The sequence below is a fragment of the Abramis brama genome, assembly GCF_963993115.1.
Source record: "Abramis brama genome assembly, chromosome: 3".
Taxonomy (NCBI): Eukaryota; Metazoa; Chordata; class Actinopteri; order Cypriniformes; family Leuciscidae; genus Abramis; species Abramis brama.
This window is the reverse complement of record NC_139965.1, coordinates 46939038-46962620: the sequence shown is the minus strand read 5'-3', so window position 1 is coordinate 46962620 and position 23583 is coordinate 46939038. Positions and strand designations below refer to the sequence as shown.

Here is a 23583-nt window from a genome sequence, read left to right as displayed (position 1 = left end):
GGGCAAACGCCCTTGTGAATAAGAGTTTCTTGCTGGTCAATTCACTAAATTCCACAGTGCTGATGTGAATATAACAAACATTGCCATGAGCACACGGAAGTGACAGGAGCAGCTACGTGTGAGCTTCATGGCTTTTTTTTTATTTTATGTATACACATACATCCACTTTCCTTTATATATATATATATATATTTTTCACTTAATCGTTTCAGGAATTATTATTTTTTTATAAATACAAAAAAGTTAAGCTTTATTTACAAACTCCATGCGTTTTGTGTTAGACTGATCACTGTAAAGAAAACACAAAAATGTGAATGTTTTAATATATGGAAAAAAGGTAAAGACAGTTTCAAAGGCCAAAGGATGCGAGTTACTACTCACTGGCTTATATGAATGAATAAACTTCATGCTGTTATTATGTCAACAGAGCTGTTGAAAGCTCTTTATCCCTAACATTTAACCACACTTTACAAAATATATTTAGGATTTTTGGGGATCTTCTTAAACTTACCTTCTGCCAACAGCCTGGCATTGGAAGTCCATCTGGACCCTGTGGTGGTGAAAAAGAAAAGAAAAAAAGGAAATATGCAGTGTCAGTATATGTTTATATGTTAATCATCCTTGTTTTTCTTTTCATTTCCTTAATAAATCAATATATTAAAGTTTGAACAGGCTTTTGTGGTAATATGTTTAACTAAACTGAAACCCCAAAGTGACTAGCCATAATATTTGTGTTAACTCATGTATTTTGTGAGACGGTGATTGTGCCAGTCAATGGTGCATGCAAAGACAATATTATACAATAAATAAATAAATAAACAAACAAACAAACAAACAAATCACTTTCATATATTCATTTATGCGACAAACCCTAACATGGTAATGAGAAGCAAGCTAGCTGATTAAAAAAATAAAGCAATTCTGAACTGGCCATGAATAGACAAAACTCAAATGTGTTATTGACACTACAAACACTTAGTCTTTGATCAAACATTGTAAATAGGCGTGAGAAAAAGTCAAACTGAACTATTCATACAAATTATCATTAATAATTTTATGAAAATGTATTAAAATGCTATATTGCATATACTTTATACATACATGCTCTAAATGTTTACCTTCTTTTTAATAACAACACGTTTATTCAGATACGAAAATGACACAGTCAAATGTATAATTATCCGAAGTCATTAAACATGGTGATTCAGGATGTGGATTGAAGACTCATTATTTTCTTCTTCAGCAGGATCGAGTGCCCAATTGGAACAGATTTATGAGAGGGAACAGGAGAGGGTTAAAGGCTGGAGGAGAGAGACTCATGCTGACACTGAACTAAATAACCTCTCAGGAATGGATTATTAGGGGATAAGGTTAATTACGACTGGTTATTTCATCTTAGGACAGCAAACACTATTCAATAAGCAGAAAGAGTATGGTACTTATTTTTTATTTTTTTTATTCAGTTATTTTTACTTGGGAAAACAAGAATAAGATTTACAGTAGTTATTCCAGCAGGTGAAAAAATCACTAAAATTATGATATTGGTGCGAGTGAATGCAGTTTTCAGTAAATATTACATATATACAAAAGAGTAAATTTAATTATTAGGGAATAAATGAGTGCTATTGATGCTATTATACAGTTGGGGAAAAAACTTGTTAAAATGTCTTTGACTTTACCTGTAGAAAGCAGGCATGCAGTACATGTGTTAAAGGTAAAAAGGCAATGAGATACTGTAAGCTGTGCTCCACTATTTATAAGCCATGCATGGAGGTTAAAGTTAAAGCTTCTTCAGCAAAAGCATGGATGAGAGGTGCTCAGTGGTGTGGGTGCAGAGTTAGGCAGCATGCACAGGAGAGATAGGAAAACAGGATACTGTACCAATTGGCACGGGGCATCCAGCCCATCCAGGCCAGGCTGACCTGGCTCGCCCTTTTCACCCTTAAAGCCCCGGAAACCCTGTGTCATAGAAACGGAACTAGGAGTGTTACTAGGATAGAGGCTGCAGGCACCCTTCCGGCCACCCTTTGATAGGGCACGGATCAGGGCAGAGAGGAGTGGCCCAGTGGTTTCTTGGTTATCATGTTAACCACCTTTCCTTGATATGAACTATGTTTTACCTTAAAAGAGACCAATTTGCCCAGGCTTTTGTACTAGAAAGCAACTTGCGTGGTTGCTTAGATTAGGAATTCCATCCCTAGAAGGAAACTCCAGTTTTAAAAAGATTGTTGGAAGTATTTGTTTAAGCAAAACAACATAGCTATTTCAGATATCAAGGATAAGGTGGGTTGCCACTTTGACCACGGGACAACTCTTCCCTTAAGGGACCACTGTCTTACTTCAGGGGCAGTTTTCCAGCTCTCGGCTGGGACATACCAGTGGGCAGGGTGCATCTAATCCAGGGGCACCCTGTTCTCCTTTCTCCCCCTTAGGCCCCTTTTTGCCCTTCTTTCCCTTCTCCCCCTGTGGACACAATAGTTTGGTCAGCTGAAGAATATGTCTGATCGGAGTTTGTAAAGTATTTTAAAATGTGTACAGTGTTTTGAGACCAGTATTTTGTGTGTGCGTGTGTTTTTTTATATTTATTTTATTTTTGATTAAACTATGTATTTAAAGCCAAACTTTAATCTATCGAGAGGGGGGTGGAGACTCATGTAAATGAATTTAAACATTTTTAAAAGATACTATTCATTTCTTTAAGGGTATTTAATGAAGAAAAAACAAACTCTGTGCACCTTTAACTACTGAAACATAATATATTCTGACAATAATCAGTTTTATTTCCTAAACTGTCACATTATAAAAATTCAGTGCATAACTGAATGAAATGTACAGTAACTACATATTCAAACATCCATTATAGTTTTACTGAGAAGTGTTACTAGGAAGGGAAGCTTGTGAGGAAGTCTTTGAGGGAAAGGAAAAGTTAGATGGGAATACCAGACAGGAGGAAGTGGGATGAGAGTGTAGGTCAATTACAGTTGAAGGGAACAGGATTGACAGTAGTCTTACAGGGCACAAGGGAAGAGAAAGAGAAGCAGGGAAATACCCCACAACAGCCCACTGCCCAACAAACCACACAGGAAAAAGAAACTGTATCATGTCATGACAAACACAGAGAAGTCAGTTACCTCCAACATTCGTTGCTTCTTGGTTATATCACTAAATTAACCATTATGCATGAATTAAACATTATACACAAACAGCTCAACCCGTTTGATATCCCAAGAGATTACATTCATTTGGCATTTTAAATTATGAAAACAAAGAAAAATAAAACTATGGTAGACTGGATTAAATACCAAAAACAAATGTGATGAAATGGTCATGCTGTGTGCACACATATTTATAAGAAAGGGATGCAGTTTTCTAGGAAAATTATAAACTGGAAATATAGCCGCAAGCAGCAATTATCAGGGTCCAAGCACAAAAGACTCATGAAGACAATGCAGTTGTCTAACAATGGCCATGTCTTTAAGTGTCCCTGTATGAAAGTATTATTCTATGTACTATATAAGAATAGACAAATAATATTATCATTTCCATTTTAATTAACAGCAATACATTCAGTCATGTCTGGCAACTTTGGAGATCACAGATTTCTTTGCAAACTGATAAGACTTTTAGATTAGACTTCATTAAATATTTTGAAACTATAATGAGTTTTATGCATAGTAAATCTATTGAACAATTTACACATAATTTAAACTATGAGACCTAAAAGGGATTGTTATTATGTGGTTCCCTTTGGTGGAAAACATTGGTATTCTGGCCTTCATCTCTAATTCCCATCTATATGAATTAAGATATATATATATATATATATATATATATATATATATATATATATATATATATATATATATATATATATATATATATATATATATATTTAAATTGCTGTTAGCACCTCGAGCATCAGAAATTCATGAAACTCTCATGTTTATTCAGAATGTCACATTGACTATGTGTATCCATTTTGTTATGTTTGGACAGTTTTAGAGCAATTTGTGCAAATTGGCATTTCCACACCAATAAATTAAAGTTTATAGATAATCATAAAAAATAGACTTAATCTTGAACAGGACAAGGTCTACACAGTTGTAGATTTATTAGCTCAATGTAAAATAGCTTATATAGCGACCACCCTGTGGCCGTAAAAAAAACAAAAACAAGTGTAAGTTTCAAAAATATGCCAATAGGGGGCGCTACAAATGAAAAACCATTATAACTCTGCAACCGTATAATCTATGAAATTGTAAATTTCATAGATTATACAGTTGTGATGCACTTTACAAATCTATGAACTTGTAGTGCATCATCAGTATGTCCTATTTCTATAACTTGTACGTTGACAAAAAAAAAAAAAAAAAAAAAAAGTCTTTCTCTTGAGTGTCTGGGAATGGTGTGTGGCAAATTTTGTGCAAATCGGACCAACTGCCTTCAGCTTGAAATTCAGAGGATTTTTTTTTCTTGTCTGTATGGTTGCGGAAATCTGAGCGTATGTATATGTTCAATATCAGTACATATGGCGTGTATAATATCAGTCTTTAAATACAAGATATTTAAAGTGTACCTAAAGTATACTTGCAATAGTTCCACTTTAGCACAATCAAATATACTTATTATATACTTATTATTACTTATTACTTATTGACGTAGGTGTAAGCTGATTGGCCGAACGCACATGAAAGCCGTCACCCACCATTTTTAAAAAAGCTGCATACACACAGTTTTTTACCTATATATTTACTCCACAAACTAACTCTACGAACATGGAAAACAGTGATAGATGGACCTCTCAACCTTTACGCTAAGGAGAAAATCCAACGCAACTTTGAGGGGACCAGGCGAAACATGATTTTGTATTTCTGCTTTTTCTACTTTTGTCTACTTTCTTTGTATAACAGTTCTATCTAATAACGTATTAGACAGGACTGTTAGATAGATCATAAACTAACGAAGACTACAGTAACTGACTCTAAGCTGATCCACATCTACCTATAGGAATATGGCACTGCAGGATTACAAATTTAAGAATATGTTTAAGATCTGCTGATCCTACTTCCTTACATAAGGTGAACATGATGGCATCAATTTACTGATTAGATTCAATATAGTTTCCATTGAAGGGGTTTTGTTAGTCTTTGATCTTTCTACTGAGAATGTGTGAATGTTTTATTCTTAGTTCTTGTGACCATGTGGTGTTTATACAATCTGGTGGGTATCATTATCATCAGTCAGGGGTAATTGCCTCTATTGTCTTTAGATGATTAGATTTAGTGGTCATCTCTAAGGCTGTGTGTAAGGTCAACACTTTTAAGGACTGTCAGCACCTTTACTGGGCAGTCCCCAGTGAATACCTATTATAAGATACCATGTAAAGTTCCCTTAGTCAGACTTGATGACTGCAGCTACGACAGCTCATGTTCTCAATAAAGAATCCTGCTGAAGATACAACCAAGTCTCCTGGTCTTCGCTTCTGAGTTTCCTACAGCACCTATCACAGTGTCCCTATATAAGGTTCATTCAGTATTATCAGCAGCTTTATCACATTGCTCAGGAGCTAATTAAACTATCACTAGGAGTTGTGCAATCGTGAATTTAGCAAGATTAATTCTTTCCCCACACAGACTTTACCTCCAATTCAAGTTCATGAACTTGAACACAGGAACTTGGCGCCTTGATTTTAAGCTTCTTGATTTGGCTTGATATGCTTGAGACTCATTTGGTTATTGGAAGCTTATTTCTTTATGCTTATCTGATTATTATTGCCAACAATGCTGTGTTTAAGTTAGGACTATTCACTACTCTTATTCAAACACTAACAACATCATAGCTTGATGATCCCGTGAAGGAGTGTGGAATCATGGGAATTGTCTTCTACGCCTCCACAGCTAATGAAATCAGCAGAAATCATGTTCGTGAATGAGGAAGAACACTGTATTTTTTTGCTACAGGAGTAAAACCAACAACCAAGGATAACGAGGATATGACGGATATGAAGATGTGACAGGCGACGCAATGATACAGACCACTTCACTGGTTAAAGTGGTGGATTTCTCTTGATTTAAACATTGTTGGAAACATTTGGAATAATGCAAGTATACAAGTATACGTCAACAAAACAAATTACTTTGTTGTAGTGATTTTTGGATATTTTAATGCAAAATTCTTACATATCGTGCCTTTAAAGATATCTGTGTATCAGCATCACACTTATTGCATTAAGACATCCAGGTGTTATTGGTAACATGTTTGTGGCTTAACAGCTCAGACACACCAAACCTAGATCAAGAACTAGTGGCAACAAGCAACCATGGTTTACGTTTACATTGCCTGCATCTGGGTCAAGTTGCGCTCCAACACTGTGCAAGACTACAGCCACCAAGCATACACATCTGCACCTGCATGAGAGGAAATAACTGTCCACACCAGCAGGTGGTAGTAGTATTCATCACTCAAAAAGAAACTGGAACTTGGACTGCGGATATAAAAGGAAATATTGCATTGGAATTATCTGTAGAATCCTTCTATGTGTATCCTCTTGACTTGCTCAATCGACTGAAACACTTTTCTAGTAATATTGGCAACATGCTTGTTTTGCTAATGGCTTATACGGGTATTGGCAACATGCTCGTTTAAGTCATCTGGGTAAGGCCAACATGCTTGTTGCTAAAGGCTTTCCGGTTATTATTGGCAACATGCTAGTTGCTTAAGATTTTCAGGTATTGGCAACATGTTTGTTGCCTTAAGTTCATCTGGATAACTACATTTAAAGGGGCATGGTGCTCTTCTTAGAGGCTTGAAACAGAAGAGCACCATTTCGCTGATACTTTCCTCCTGTAAGGGGCATGGTACTCTTCTAAGTTGCTTGTAACCGAAGAGCGCCCCTTTGCTGCTACTCTCTTCCTGTGAGTAGCACGCTGCCCCCAGTCTCTGCTATTTCAGAGGGACATGCTGCTCCTTTCCGAAAAGTCCTATTCTTTTCTATATTTTCCATGTCTACCTATAGGAATACAGCACGTATCACATCATCCATCCCTATATATAAGGTCCAATCAGTATTATCAGCAGCTTTATCTCGTTGCTCAGGAGCTAATTACCCTCCTCCATCCCCAGCTCTTCCTCTCGTTCAGTCAGGACTTGGCTTCTGATATTCCTCTTTAAATCAGACTTATTATTTTTAAATTATGTTTTACATTAAATTATGTTGTACATTATGTTGTACAAATTATGTTGTACATTAAATTATTGAACATTATCTGTTAAATAGTCCCATCTGTAATACATTTATGTTGGTTCTGCTCTCCCTGCTCTTATCCATGCCAGGCTGCATGGATGGGCAGGGAGTTCTTACCCAGAACAGAACCATACCGCCAATCCAAACTGTATGTTAATCTTTGATGATAGTGGTCCTGACAGAAGTCTTTTTGGGTGCTTTTGAGCCTCTTAGCATGCTTCAAATTTCATGACACTCGACAAACACATCAGAGTTATCGACTGTTAGACATGGCCAAAGTCTAAGAAACGGGTGTGGTGGACTCCAGAGTCCTGCACGCGGTCGGGTAGGCCTACCCGAAAATTTGATGCAATGGGTGGGATAATATTTACCCGTCGGGTGCGGTGCGGAAGCGCGGTAGACACGGGCGGACTGCGGGTCCAATAGCCAAGACTATTTCAACTCAATTTGGTGCATTTGACAGCTGCTTTCAAATGGTCACAGTTTCGCTTTGTGTTCACACTCTGTCTGAAGACCGTTAAAGGCTTCAAATTACAGCACGATTTGCAGCGCTGAGCGTTGAAGCCAATCACGCTGCATCTGACTGAAAGCTATAGTGATTATAGTAAAGGGAGCTCGCTTTTGTATTTAATATAGCTATTCACAATTTGACTAAAAGTTTTAGCCTATTTTTCGTGCTGCTACAAAGAGGACCAGCGGCCAGAAACACTGCTGAGTTTCAGCTATATGAGAAAATTATTTTTGTCTAACGTTACCTCATGTAGGAGATGTGGGTCTGGTTCGGGTCGTGGTTTTTATGTCAGACGGGTCAGGTTGGGTACGGACTAAAATTTGTGTTTCTGTCGGATATCGGGTCGGGTGTTCTGTTAATACCTGCGCGTGCAGGGCGGGTTCGGGTTTATCCTGGACTCTGGTGGGCTCTGTAGCTCTCCCTTGTGAAAAAGAAGTGTGCTTAATTGTATTGAAAGCGCACTTTTTGTGTGCTTAAAATAATAAAAGTATACTTTTTGAAAAGTGCACTTGCAGATAATATAATAAAATTAAAATTAAAGACCACTTATGTGTACTTAAAGGGAATACACTTTAATGACAATATTTATTAACACACTTAAGTGCACTTTTTACAAATGCACTTTGTAATAATATCTAATTAAGTTTAACTTAAAGTAAGTAAGTACACTTTCATCACAATATTTATAAACACACTTAAGTGTATTTTTAAAAATGGATTTTGTAATAATGTCTAATTAAGCTTAACTTAAAGAAAGTACACTTTCATCACAATATTTATAAACACACTTAAGTACAATTTTTACAAATGCACTTTGTAATAATATCTAATTAAGTTTAATTTAAAGTAAAGTACACTTTCATCACAATATTTCTTAACACACTTAAATACACTTTTTAAAAATGCACTTTGTAATAATGTCTAATTAAGTTTTACTTAAAGAAAGTACACTTTTATCATAATATTTATAAACACACTTAAGTGCACTTTTTACGAATGCACTTTTTAATAATGTCTAATTAAATGTTACTTAAAGAAAGAACACTTTCATGACAATATTTATAAACACACTTAAGTGCATGTTTTAAAAAATGCACTTTGTAATTTCTACTAAGTTTTACTTAAAGGTGCCTTATGTAAAAATTGAGGTAAAAATATCCAAAAAATGAGCTACATGCATCAAAAGAATGAGAAGAAATAAGGGCGATGATGTCATTAAAAAAATGTCAAGTTATAGTGCTGCAGAGATATCAACCTCAATTAGCATTAGCATTAATAGCCACGGCCCGACAGGTGTCGTAATACCAGTTTCGGCCATGGGAGGCGGTATGCCGGCAACATAACCACCAGCCAAACATGCAATACACGAATAACTCGCACGGCTTGTGGGCGTACTTGAACCTGATGTCAATCGTGTGGAAAGTAGCCTACTGCCCACTACTACATTCAAATAAAATATGATAAAAAAGGAACAGAACCAGAGTAAACATTGGCACTGCTTTCCATCGCTGGAGACAACTAATGGACATGAAAAAAATGAGGTTTGACTTCGAACTTGCAACATTTCGTTTGGATTGGTAAGTAAGATGCTGTTAGTATTTCGTTAGAAGTTTGTTTTATATGTTTGTGTAGATTTTCGGGAAGTTATAACATAGAAATGTATCGAAGGCTGTTCGATAAACGTATATAACGTTCATAAATACAGTATTGTAATATAGTACACATAGCACAATCTCTATTGCTCTTTTTTTCTTGCCAACTACGTGACCTATATTATGTATATTAAATGGCTTTCCTGAGGTAAATCTGACATAATTGTTCTCCAGCTGTGTTATTGACCTCTTCACGATGATAAAAAACACTGATTGGTCGATATTATGTATGAGGAATACATTTTGGTAAGTTGTAGCCTAACGTTACTGTATCTTTCAGTGTTCGTGATTTTTTTACTATTAGCTAGTAGAGATGATCGGTTCACATGCGCTAGGGATCTGTCGTGTAACATTTACAAGCGCCAAAACGGTATTTAATTGACAGAATCTGAGAGCTGAGATTTTTTTATATCATAACTAACCTGCTCTGTCTAGTCTGTCGGTCTCCGTGTCCTCTTTGCTTCGCGATTTTTCTGTGCGTGAGAAAATTGATGTGTGGGGTGAGAGCGTGTGAAAAGTGTTTGCGTGTCTCACGGTTAATGCGTGAGAGTTGGAAGCTCTGGTTACGTTGGCGCTAGCTTGGTCAACATCAGCGAATGCTGTCTGTCAAATTAATGTAATTCAAACTAACAATAAAAATGTAATATGAACAAAACGAATATGAACATATTCACTGGTAAAGGTGAAGGGGAGTAGCTTGAAGATATTCATACTCTAGAGTAGACCAACTCACTTTCTGGAGGTATACTGCCCCCATCTGGTATGGAATGTGGAGTATGAATTTATTTATTTTTACATAAGGCACCTTTAAACATACATTTTAAATAAGTATGATTTATAGTGTTTTAAATTTAAAGTTAAAGTTATAAGTTATTAAAGGAAATTTATTTTGATGTATTGACTAATATACTATATAAAATAACAGTTTTAATGGAAAACATGAAAGATAATTGATAATAATATAATAATCCAACTCAAGTGTGTTGTCCAAAATTAATTTGTTAATGTATTTTAAATGTGTTTTGTCTATAATATATACTGTGTGCATTATGCAGTTGAAATGTATTTTTCCAATACATCTGCTTATACAGTATAATCCAGTACAACTTATTGTTGACATTTTTATCACCAGCCCTTGCTCTATGAACTCAACTAGTGTCAGCTTTCTACATAATATTTGAAAATAAAATGTAATATATGAGAGAAGCCTAATAGTATGTGTTGTAGCTACTTTACATCTGTGAACATAATACTTTCAATATCATTATGTTGTTCTAAGTCAATTAAACACACATTTAATTGTATTAATTGCGAGCAAAAGTTAAACAAATGTAAACAAAATGAATTTGCATTTAAATTCAGTTAAAATATATTTCATTTTAATCACACTACACTACATTGAAAAAAAAGATTGATTTTTAGTTAGGTTAATGAGTAAAGTTTTGTGAACTTACAGAGTTTAACAACACAATGAGTTAGAACAACTTCAACTTAAACAGAAAAGCTGAAATAACATTTAACCATGCATGATTGAATATGTTGTTTAATGCGCATGCGCGAGAAATACTACGTCATAATGACGCACTACTTCACTAGAGTTTGAAAAATGCGCTATGTTTTGCGATCCGTTTGCGATGCGTGATGATACTGAAGCTAGCCAAACAAGAGAACAAAAGGAGCACCACGTTTGGATGTTTGTTTGCAGATGAGACGTTATGCTGCAAATAATCAGTCAAGTGAGTATATCTTGATGCTTTCTTTAGTTATTTTTTTTTCCACCGTAACATGTCAGTTGCTGAGTGCATTTTAATCGCAGATAAACTCAGTAGACTCGGGAGGTGAATTAATCATGTTTTCAATAATTTATATATGATTGCATTCTAATAATGTCTTACATTGTAATGTGAGGAAGGCGTGTGTGGTCGTGTTCGAGGAATTTGGTTGCTGATTTTTTTTTAAACTAAACCGACTTTTTAAATTATTTTAAACAAGCTACTAAAAATTTGCTGAATGCTGGTCCAGTATTGTAACACTCGAAGACGTTTATATACATTTAATACAAATAATAAATCTTATAACCACCATAAATATTTAATATATTACCCACCTCTAGAAAAAATGCTTGTAATGTGTTCAATTTCATTTTGTATTTAAAGAGTTGTTCAATTACTATTTGTTTTGGAATATGTAATATTTTTGTGTTTATCTGGATTTAAACATTCATTTTGCAGGATCAGTTCATATTTGTCATTGGAGATACAGTGCAAGCGGTGTGGAATCACAGACCTGTATATTGATGAGGTGATGTTACAAGATTTATAATGACAGCACATCCTGATCAAGCTAAAACACTACTTTCAAGTCACTAACTATCCCTATAGCTTGTAAATGCTTTGAATCTTTTGCATGTGCAAGTAATAAATTCCCACCTGTGCATTTACACATGCGCCTATAATCATCATATATTTTATAGGTAACAAACCAAAGGAAGAAGGCTTGCAGCATTGCTGTGTCAACCGTGGTAAATACAGGAACAGGAACATCCTTCATGAAGATAGCTATGTGGGGCAAGCTTAAAATGTAAGAATACCTTTCTTAATTTGCATTGGTCATGGGTTTGCATGGGTCATATATCTATATTTGTGCAATTGATAAAGTTATGCTTAATTCCCTGTAAAGTAGCAATAAAAAGGTTCTCTATTTTTAATCACTTTAAGCCCAGTGTCAGTAAAGATGGCGTAGTCAGTGGAATCCTGGTGTTTGTGGGAAATAGAAGGAACCTTGCCCAGCTTTCTACTACGATGTGGCCATGGTGACTGAGGTAGTCAATCACATCACACATTCATCAACAGTTAACAGTCAAAAGTTTACATACACCTTGCAGAATAAACTGCTTCATCAGGGTAGTACTAAATAAAAATAAAACGTATACATTTTTGTGATCCCTATTATTGCTAAAATTGTTAAAATTTTGCAGATACTGCAAGGTGTATATCAACTTTGAAGCACAACTGTATATCTATCTCTTTCATTCAATTGAGCCAAATATAATAATGGACTGGATCTGTATTATAAACAAATTTTCTGTTTTTTTGTGTTTGTTTTTTTCCTCAAGGCATTTTTTCTGACTTTCCTGCATCTTTGAAACATTTCCATTCACATATACTCTGGAGAGCATCTGGGACATTGACATAAACAGCACTTTCCAACAACTTAAAAAATTGGGTGACAAATAATTTTGGTTTTTGTGCTTTTGGAGTTCTTCAGTCTTCAGTCTTCAAGAATGTTAGTAACCAGACAGATTTTGGTACCATTGACTTCCATAGTAGGAAAAAAAATCAATGGTCAATGGTACCAAAAACTGTCTGGTTACTAACATTCTTCTAAATATCTTTCTTTCTGTTCAGCAGAAGAAAGAAATTCATACAGGTTTGAAACAACATGAGGGTGAGTATATGATGACAGAATATTCATTTTAAAGTGGAGTATCCCTTTAAGAGCTAAATAACAAGGTTCGGTAACACTTTTAATTAGGTCTCATTTGTTAATATTAGTTTATTTTTTAGCCAACATGATCTAACCAAGACTAATATTATCTTACTTAGACTAATAAATGCTTAAAGTATTATTCATTCTTAGTTCATGTTAACTGAAGTAGGTAACTAATATATTTTTGTAAAGCATTACCCAAAGGTCTCTTTCCAAAACTGTTTGTGTTTATGCATAGTGTTTCTTGGGGTTTACTTGTGCATCAACAGAAAGGTTTTTATGTATTTCTTTTAGAGATTATTTTGTCAGTAAATTTAGAGGGTTTTACATTTAGTTTTTGTTGATTGTAACATTGCATGTAATTCACACTTAAGTGTATTGTTAACTGACATTAAAGTATATTTTAAATCACATGAATTGCGTGTCATTATATTGTGTAGTGCACTTTAACTTTATTTTGAAGATATTAGAAGCAATTATGAAAGTAGATATAAAGTTGTATTAAAGTACCAATTAAGTTGTTCCAAAAAATCACTCTTAATGGCAACTTATTGCATTTTATTTCAACTTAATATGTGATATATTTTAAATTAATTGCACTTAATGTGCATTCAGTGTGTCGAAAACATTGCATTTAATTCACACTTAAGTGTACTGTTAACTGACATTAAAGTATATTTTAAATCACATTAATTGCGTGTCATTATATTGTGTAGTGCACTTTTAAGTATATTTTAAAAACACTAGAAGCAATTATGAAAGTAGATATAAAGTTGTAATAAAGTACCAAAGTACCAATTACAGGGTTCCCACGGGTCCTTGAAATCCTTGAAAGTTTGTGAATCTGAAAAAATGTTTTCAAGGCCCTGGAAAGTTTTTGAAAATAAACATACATAGAGACAGGTGCTTGAAAGTGCTTGAATTTATTTTGTGCAAGAAGTTTTCTGGAAATAATTCCATATTCACTCCAGTCCCCTAATGTGTTATTTCGCCAACACTTCATGGCCTTTGCATACTAGCTTGCTTGATTTACACTAGTTAAGCGCATTTACGCGTTACGTTACCAGGGTTTTTCCTGCATAGAGAATTATGAGGCGGCCGCCTCCGTCTCTCGACAATAAAAAATAACTAGGGAATCACCGAAAACGTGAGGATGATTCTGTTTTATTTCATTTAAAGTAAGTGGTGATTGATAGCCTATGGTTGATAATAATATAGTCCTACCTAATGTACTGACGGTAACAATGTAGCGCTGTTGAGGCTCGCGCAGTTATTTATAACATATTATAGTTAAGAAACAATATATAGCCTAGGCTACACGCGACCAGAGAGCTGTTTGAAACCGAGACTGATTTCATAATGATTCAGCGTTTTGAAAGAATCGGTTGAGTCAAAGATTCAATTACCCATTCATAAACTGCCTCATTCTGAATATATCAGCCTTTTGAACGAATCGTTTGAATGAATGACTCAATGACTCGCTCATTAAGACGGTCGCCTGCCGCCTCCTACTGGCGGTTTAGTTTCATAAAGTATCATTCTTGTCAACATTCCTTATTTTTATATTGAAAAATATTTAAAAGAATCTAATTTAATACAGTTATTATTTTTCAATGTAAATTATTTAATTGATTTGGTAACAGCCTAGTGTCTTATTATTTTAATTTAATATATTGATCAAATTTAAGAATTTGAAATGAAAGATGGAGCATACATTTAATAAAATTAGGGGAAAAATGCCCTTTATAAAAGGTACAAAAAAGTAGTGTATTCAAACAGATTGAAACAACAATGAAATTAAACAATTTAAGTTTGAAGGGAGTAAAGCCTCTGTTTAGGCTATTAAGGAATTATGTAATTTTGCCAAAAGAAGAACTTTTATTTTAAATGACGCGAAGCGGAGTGGCCGTTCACCTCGGGTGTGCATTATTTTTCTAATAATTCAACGGCCTGAAGTCAATTATTCCGCTTATACTACAGTTACCACACCTCGAAACATTGTTCAGATTATGTATTTCAAGACGTTTGTAAAGTTTTTGTCATTAAAACGCTCTTGTATGTAGGACTAATTTCTTACGCATCTAATCCCATGCCTCCGTTGCTAATTCCAAAACGTCATTTTAGAGTTAGTAACGGAGGTTTGAGCCACTGATAGCAGACTAATGCTGGGACACACGACTAGCTGACACACTCTCTGACTGTTTTCATCGCAGCATATTTTAAACACCGACTCTGAACACAGACTGAACGCGCTGAACACGCGTTTGGGCATGATCAGTCATAAGTATCAAATTACATTCATAACCGGCCTTAAAGTGTGTCCCCGGCTTTATGCAGTTATTAATGCAGTTATTAGAGAGAGATGTGCAATAATGAGACAGAAAAGCATGTGCGTCAATATTATTATTTATTTATTAATTCAATTCGTTTTAATTAATTCGTTCATTCTTTTGTTTCTATTATTGACAGATGACAGTAGACTAGCCAAATAAATGAAACACAAAGCCCTTTTAACAAGTAGGCCAATCAATAATTATTTATTTGTTAAATTATCTGCAATAAAAATCCGTGCTGCAGGACTATCCATTTATTTAGCCTATATTCAGTTTAATTTTCTATTGATTATATAGGACTATATACTTTATTTATTAAAATTAAACTGCATGTTTCCATTGATTGTGAAGCTAGACATTGAAAATTGCAGATCAAGCGCATGGGGCTAAATGTTTTTTCTTGTTATGAATTGTATCCTATTTTCCGTTATTACAGTTGACTACGCGAAGTGATATGGAACTGTAATGCGGTCGAGACCTGCCTGGAACTACTTTAGCTGTGCGTTTCCCTGAAAATAATGCACACCTTAGAACGTTCGTCAACCAATCAGATTCAAGCATTCAACGGCCCTGTAGTATAATAGGATTTTACCACCTCCGCCTCATTTTGAGCCAGGAAAAACCCTGAGTTATGGTAAGTGTTTCCCTCATGAGGTACTTGCCATGAAGTTCACGTGCGCATGAAACTACGATGGTACCTCATCGTTTGTTGTTGGACACAACAAATGTGTCCCCGCATTAAGTCCTTGAATTTGAGGGTATTGGACCTGGAAAGTCCTTGAAAGGTCCTTGAATTTGAAGTCAACCAAGGTGTGGGAACCCTGCAATTAAGTTGTTCCAAAAAATCACTCTTAATGGCAACTTATTACATTTTATTTCAACTTAATATGTGATATATCTATCTATAAATTACAGGAACGTCTGTCTGTGTGTCTGTGTCTGTGTGTCTGTCTGTCTGTCTGTGTGTGTGTGTGTCTGTTAACCGCATATCTCTCGAACCGTTAGTCCGATGGATTTCAAACTTGACAGGTGTCTCGCTACGGGCATGAGTAAGTGCAGTGCCAAGTTTGACGTTGTTTGGATGAGAAATGCTAAATATATCGTTAAATATATCATTTTTAGAAGGTTGTGGTTTAAAAATAAACATTCTGACATAAGAGGGTTGTATCGGTCAAAGAATCCCCAAGAAGGGGGTTGTTTTTAAAAATAAACATTTTGACAAAAACACTCTATCAGCTACACTGTTTACTTCTGAATATTATAGTTTGGTTCCAGAACGTGATAAATCCATTTTGATTAATTTGAGTAAAAATGTGTTTTCTTTACCAAGAAAGTGGCAAGATGAAAACCACTATTTTCTGTTTCAAACTTTCACATAGCATCTTTAGGTTATAATATAAAAAATTCAAATCCAGATTTTGATTTTTAGAGATTTATTATAAAAACGGATTATTTTTTCCCAAAAATGCAATAAATCCATGACACTTTTTTTTCCAAAATGCAATTAATCCATTGAATCAATATAAAAGTTATTTTTTATCATATTGAAACTGTTGAAATCAGCCATCGCTAAGAAATATCTCCTGAACTTTTTTGTTCAGCGATCAGCTCACAAAAACTGATTTTGCACGGGCACTTTGCACTGCTCCCTGAATCAACGCGCTTATTCATTTGTGGATGTAAACTGAATCTATAAGTCAGCTATGCTGTTTACTTCTGAATAATATATTACATTCTGGTGCGCTTAACGTTATCGCTACTGTGTAAATGCTATTCACCAACTAAACATATCCTTTTCAATGCGTTCACATTCTCTTTCACGGGCATCATTTGTAGTAGCCTATTCACAAAATGTTTGCTCAAATAAAAATGTCACCGAACTTTTGCTGTGTAATTGTAACAATGTGCACTCAAACACACCAAACCAACAATTGCTAAAAACACACTTAAAAACTGATTTTGCATGGGCATTTTGCACTAGTTTGAAATTAATTGCACTTAATGTGCATTCAGTGTGTCGAAAACATTGCATTTAATTCACACTTAAGTGTATTGTTAACTGACATTAAAGTATATTTTAAATCACATTAATTGCGTGTCATTATATTGTGTAGTGCACTTTAAGTATATTTTAAAAACACTAGAAGCAATTATGAAAGTAGATATAAAGTTGTAATAAAGTACCAATTAAGTTGTTCCAAAAAATCACTCTTAATGGCAACTTATTACATTTTATTTCAACTTAATATGTGATATATTTGAAATTAATTACACTTAATGTGCATTCAGTGTGTCGAAAACATTGCATTTAATTCACACTTAAGTGTATTGTTAACTGAAATTAAAGTATATTTTAAATCACATTAATTACGTGTCATTATATTGTGTAGTGCACTTTAAGTATATTTTAAAAACACTAGAAGCAATTATGAAAGTATATATAAAGTTGTAATAAAGTACCAATTAAGTTGTTCCAAAAAATCACTCTTAATGGCAACTTATTACATTTTATTTCAACTTAATATATGATATATTTGAAATTAATTACACTTAATGTGCATTAAGTGCACCGAAAAGATGGAATTTACTTCACACTTAAGTGTATATATTTAAAGGAACACTCCACCGTTTTTTGAAATAGGGCTTATTCACATTCTTTCCTACATTTAGATAGGTGGGCAAATGCATTTTTGTCTCAGTGCATGCATTGTTTTAGTTTGACAGGGTCGGCGCTAGCTTAGCTTAGCACAATGAATGGAATCCTTTGTTGCCAGCTAGCATGTCCTGTTGCCCTGCCCTAAAAGTGATTAAAAAAAAAAACCCCACCTAATTACTTCTTGTGGCCTGCGTATTCACAACATGTACAAATAGCGATGCAGATTAACACTAGGCGATTTCCTAGGCAGATATTGACTTGGGACTATATTAGGGGGAAGCACAGGCGAAGCACTGCTACTTGGGCGCAGAGATATCACGCAACACATGAAATCCCACGACTTCCGTCAACATACCAGCGTGAATAGTAGCTGGCTATTTTTCCTACAGTACATGAATGGCGATGAACATGGCTAATTTTGTGAGAGACGAAGAGGGTTCTCAGACAGTCAAGATACAGAGCCAGAACCATACCTGAGTTTTCAGAAGAGGAGCTGCGTGCTTTGGAAATAGAATGACAGGAGGAGGAGGTTGCGATCGCTCAACAGCCTGAGGACGTGAGGATGAGAGCCAACACGAACTGGTGGTGTGAATGTGGGGGAATATGCCAATCTATCCCGACTGAAATAGTGTCTGTGCTGTGGAGAGTGGGACAAGTTTCTGCCATCGATGACCAGGCTCAGCGCGTCAGATCAAGATGAGCGTGCCCGCAGTTGTGTCACAGCTACCGAGGATTTCACGGCGTTGATCCATCCTGCAGTAACTTTTACTCTTTTTTTTTCCCGGTGTGATAAAGTGAACTGGAAAAAACGCCCCACGCCGAATGGACCAAATGGACAGCTGTCCACAGAGTAAGTGATTATTTTAAACATGACACATGTATAGATCGACCCATATTATACCTGTATTCACATTCACATATTATACCACATATTCACATTTCATGTGTTGCGTGATATCTCTGCGCCCAAGTAGCAGTGCTTCGCCTGTGCTTCCCCCTAATATAGTCCCAAGTCAATATCTGCCTAGGAAATCGCCTAGTGTTAATCTGCATCGCTATTTGTACTCGTTGTGAATACGCAGGCCACAAGAAGTAATTAGGTGGGGGTTTTTTAATTTTTTTTATCACTTTTACTCAGGACATGCTAGCTGGCAACAAAGGATTCCATTCATTGTGCTAAGCTAAGCTAGCGCCGACCCTGTCAAACTAAAACAATGCATGCACTGAGACAAAAATGCATTTGCCCACCTATCTAAATGTATGAAAGAATGTGAATAAGCCCTATTTCAAAAAACGGTGGAGTGTTCCTTTAAAGTATATTATTTATGTAATAAGTACACTTTATAAAAGTACACTTAAGTGCACTTTTTTTTCACAAGGGCTAGAACTCTAGCTCTAGAACTTTTGACTAAATTGGGGCGAGTAGTTTTACCTAGAGTCACCAAACTCGTTACATATATTGTCCTCACCAAGCCAGACAACTTTCTAATTTACAGTCATTAGCTCCAACCAATAGGAAGTCAGCTATTTTGGTTTGAATGTGGATTTTTTGGAAAATCAGGCTTTGTCTGAATTTTTAACTACTCCTAGGGGATTCATGCGATTCACACCAAATTTTATCAACACAATACCAAGACTATTGAAGATGCTAAATTGCAAATGGATTTTAGATATTTCGAACGGTGTTGCCAGGGTGAGAGATTAAAATAAGTTTTAAAAAAAAGGGAAATACGAAGTGTCATATATCTTCTAAAAGTATTGATTTAAATCACCCTGACTATACCCCGTTTTGAGAATCCCTGGACTAGACAGCCATCAACACAGATCCTCAGCAAAGACCACGAGAACCAGAACCAGATATTATTGACTTGAATGCACTGACACTATTGGATGAGAACTGAACTGAGCTGGATGATGACATCACTTTATAGATTAATTGAACTCTTTCTAGAATGTATTAACTTTACACAGTTATTGAACCAAACTAAATCAACACTAAACTGATTTCAGCTGGATAATGACAGTTTATTATTGTCTTTTTAGAGCCACATTACAGCAGAATTGAATTCTGAATCATTATTTTCCTGTTCATCACTGCAAATCTGCTTTTGAAACAATCTGTATTGTATAAAGCTCTATATAAATAAAGGTGACTTGACGGGTAATATTATTTAATTGCTTATCACTTTTGACCAATAGGTGGCACTGTTCCCAAATTGTTGTGGTGTGGTCAGTGTGAGGTGACAATAACACATACCGTGATTGATGTCAATATACCAAAGCGTTAAAGAGTTACAGCCTCAGAATCAGCTTGAATCATGCCATCAATCATAAAGCTTTTATTAATTTTTTGCCAGCATGATTTCACAATGATCATAGCCAATTTTGGTGAAAATTGGAACAGCGGTCTAGGAGCAGTTAGAAAAAGTACGTTTTCAACTAAATTCATAATAGTGGACTGAAAGTTCGACTGACTATGGCATAATTAGTATCCTTGTTCTCTATCAAGACCAGTTTTATTAAAATAGGCAAAATTAATCAAAAGCTATTAGCAGTTTTTTTTTAAATTATTATTATTTTGATCGCAAAGTGGCATTCTTCCAATTGCTTTCAAGTTCCTTCCGGGCATGGTGCCGATGACACATACCAAGTTCCGTAGTGATACACTAATGCGTTCGTAAAATATAGCATTTATCATTTGAATAGATATGTTGCACTGAAACAAAAGAGAGTTTCATACATTTTGGGCATGCCTTTCAGAAGTTATAAGCCAAAATAACCATTTTATAGTAGGTGGCGCTGTGCCACAATGATACAAGTAGCCTCAGGTCATGTTTGTCATGACATATACTAAGATTAGTCTCAATACGCTAAAGCATTGCAGAGAATCAGCCTTGCATCCATTTTGAGTGCTCTTCGTCAAATTTGTTGGCGCATAATTCAAGAACAGTTTCGTTTTAATAACTTTTTCCCAGCATGACCTGCATGCTATATCCAAGTCAGTTTTGGTGAAAATCGGATGAACTTTCTGGGACAAGTTTGAAAAGGTATGTGCTTGGACCCCTAATAAAAATAATAAGAAAATCAGTTAAGAATACAATAGGGGTTCGGCACCTTTAGTGCTTGGACCTCAAAACAAAACGTCTCGGTTACATATGTAACCCTGGTTCCCTGAATAGGGAATGAGATGCTGCATCAGTAGCTGATGATATGGGAATACCCCCCAGGTGTCAACTGTCTGAAGCCCATAAAGAAACATGCCAATTAATTGGCGGATGATGCCACTCCTCAAGGCACTGCATCATCAGCACTTCATAAGGAAGATTTTGATGATGGAAGCAAGCAGGAACGAAATAGAATGCAACCGAGATGTTCCCTTTCATAGGTCGACTCGACGCTGTAAGTAGCTGATGCAATGTCTTAAAGAAAATAGCTTAAAGCTAGACAAATGAATCTGCCTCGCTCGCCTTTCAAGAATACACAATAGTCTCCCTGAGTTTTGACCCACCATTGAAATGGTCTCATTTGAAACAGTGAAGCAGCTGATGTGAAATAAAGAGTATGAATCAAACACTGATGTCCCACTCTATTCTGGAATCATTCAGACAGGTGCAAAACAATAGAACACAAGCAGAACACAGCTGCACCTGCATTAAGTAAGAGTCAAATGCTACCCCAAGAAACACAGCAGATACAGCAGTAGAACACTCTTCTGGGGATTCATCCTCAAGCCCACACCTCACAAATGATTGAGGCCAGTCTCAATGCTGACATATCAAATCCTCCAACTGCACTAGAATCAGCAAGTCATTGAGGTAGTTCAGCATACGGATGCCCTGGAGCTGCAATGCTTCTGCTTAAGCATCCTGAAACTGCACTTCTGCATAGTGTAGCTCAGTCGTCTATGAAGGAGCTGAAGATGGAGAGAGATAGGCAGCAAGAGTCTCTCAGCTCAGAGAAATATGGTTGACACGATCAGGTGAGAGAGAAAGAGAGATAGGCCGCAAGAGTCTCTCAGCTCAGAGAAATATGGTTGACACGATCAGGTGAGAGAGAGAGAGAGAGAGAGAGAGAGAGAGAGAGATAGAAAGTCTGCTCATTCTCCATTTCATCTTTCATCTTTTCATCTCCATTCCATCTTTGCTCATGGGGACATGGCAGTACATACTTCCTAATTGACATTGTGTTTCACCAAGAGGAAACGAGATCCACTCGAGGTGGTCGTTGAAGCACGAAAATCCAACGCAAAGAGAAAACAAAAACTTTTATTACATACTAGATAAATCGCTTCCTGAAGAATTCGAAATATGAGGACTAATGGTGCCTTATGAAGCACTGGTGATGCAGTGCCTCAATTATTTCTATATGGGCTTCAGATGGGCTTCTGATGCAGCATTGAGTGAACCTATAAAAAGGAACCTTATTTATTATATTATGAAGGTTATGATATTTATAAAGGCTTATAAGTAAACTTAGCATTGAGGTTAATGCAGTCTTGTTTGATTTCACAGAACCTTGCATGAGTGAAAAAAACCCCATAACACTTCAAAGCAGAAATGTGTCAAGGCTACTGTAAATTATTTCAAGTGCCATGCTAATATCATCTACAGTATAAAAATGATATTGTATAACTAAATGTAATCGAGGACTCTTCATATGACCTATTTATATATTTAATTAAATAATGGTACATTTAGACATACAACATCTTAGACATCTTAAAAACTAAAATGGGGACTGGATTTCCTGCTTATTACATACAGTATTGCATTGACGCATTCCATGACATTAAAGACAGAACTTAATGGCACAGTCTCAGTCTATGAAACAGGCAGGTGAAATCATGAATCATGCAAGAGAAGAAGCCAGAATACAGAGCCATTTCAAAAGTAAGAGCCTGTTGTCAATGGACTTACGCTGTATTTCTTGCTGGAGTAAGAAATAATAAATATCTTCACTTGCCAATAAATTAAACAAAGAATGACTTTTTTGGCTTTTATGATTATGGGATGGTAAAATGTCATGATAGTAATGAAGCTGAATGATGACATACAAATACTTAAACAAATACAGCTGCAGGAAAAAGTATGTGAACCCTTTGGCTTTACCTGAACTTTTACACAATTTGGCAATTTTGAGCTGATTTTGAACAAAGTGAATTAGGTAGGTTAGCTGATTACCTTAAAAGTCCATAGATATCTGTGTCAGTTCATACTGCTGTTAACACTTTCTCTGACAAGCGGATGCGATGAAACCAGTTTGCCGCTTTTTTTCATGCAACGTTCGAAATAGACAAACAGTTTACTGAAAAAATCACATACTTTTTTGCCTTTATAAAAACACTGCGTAAACATTAGGGGTGTAACTGTACACAAAAATGATGGTTTGATACATAACTCCCATTTCGCTACAATTTAGGTATAGCAGGGGACAAAAATATATATTTTTTATTTTATTTGTTTGTTTGTTTGTTTAGAAATGGTTTACTGAACAAGATTTGTGAATTTGTCTTTAAATTAAAAAATGTCTGTAAATATTGCTGCAAACAGCAGCAATATACACTGCGGTTTATAGTGCTGCTGTAACTGGGGGAAGAGATTTGAAGTGCTTTACACATCTGGATGCAAAATATGTTAGCATAATATTTTAGAATTCGGTTAGAATTATTGCAGTTCCATTTTAATCCCCTCCGTCTTTAT

General features: G+C 35.5%; 1 protein-coding gene across 1 annotated transcript in view; it reads right to left on the bottom strand.

Moving 5' to 3' along the window:
* col25a1 (collagen type XXV alpha 1 chain) overlaps window positions 1–23583 on the bottom strand; it is a 557626-nt gene that overhangs the window by 4451 nt on the left and 529592 nt on the right. Inside the window, exons 36-38 of the mRNA XM_084109878.1 lie at window positions 2377–2463; window positions 1882–1959; window positions 512–550 (exon numbers count right to left, since the gene is read on the bottom strand). Coding sequence (XP_083966004.1) covers window positions 512–550; window positions 1882–1959; window positions 2377–2463 — 204 coding nt within the window. The remainder of the gene's footprint in view (window positions 1–511; window positions 551–1881; window positions 1960–2376; window positions 2464–23583) is intronic.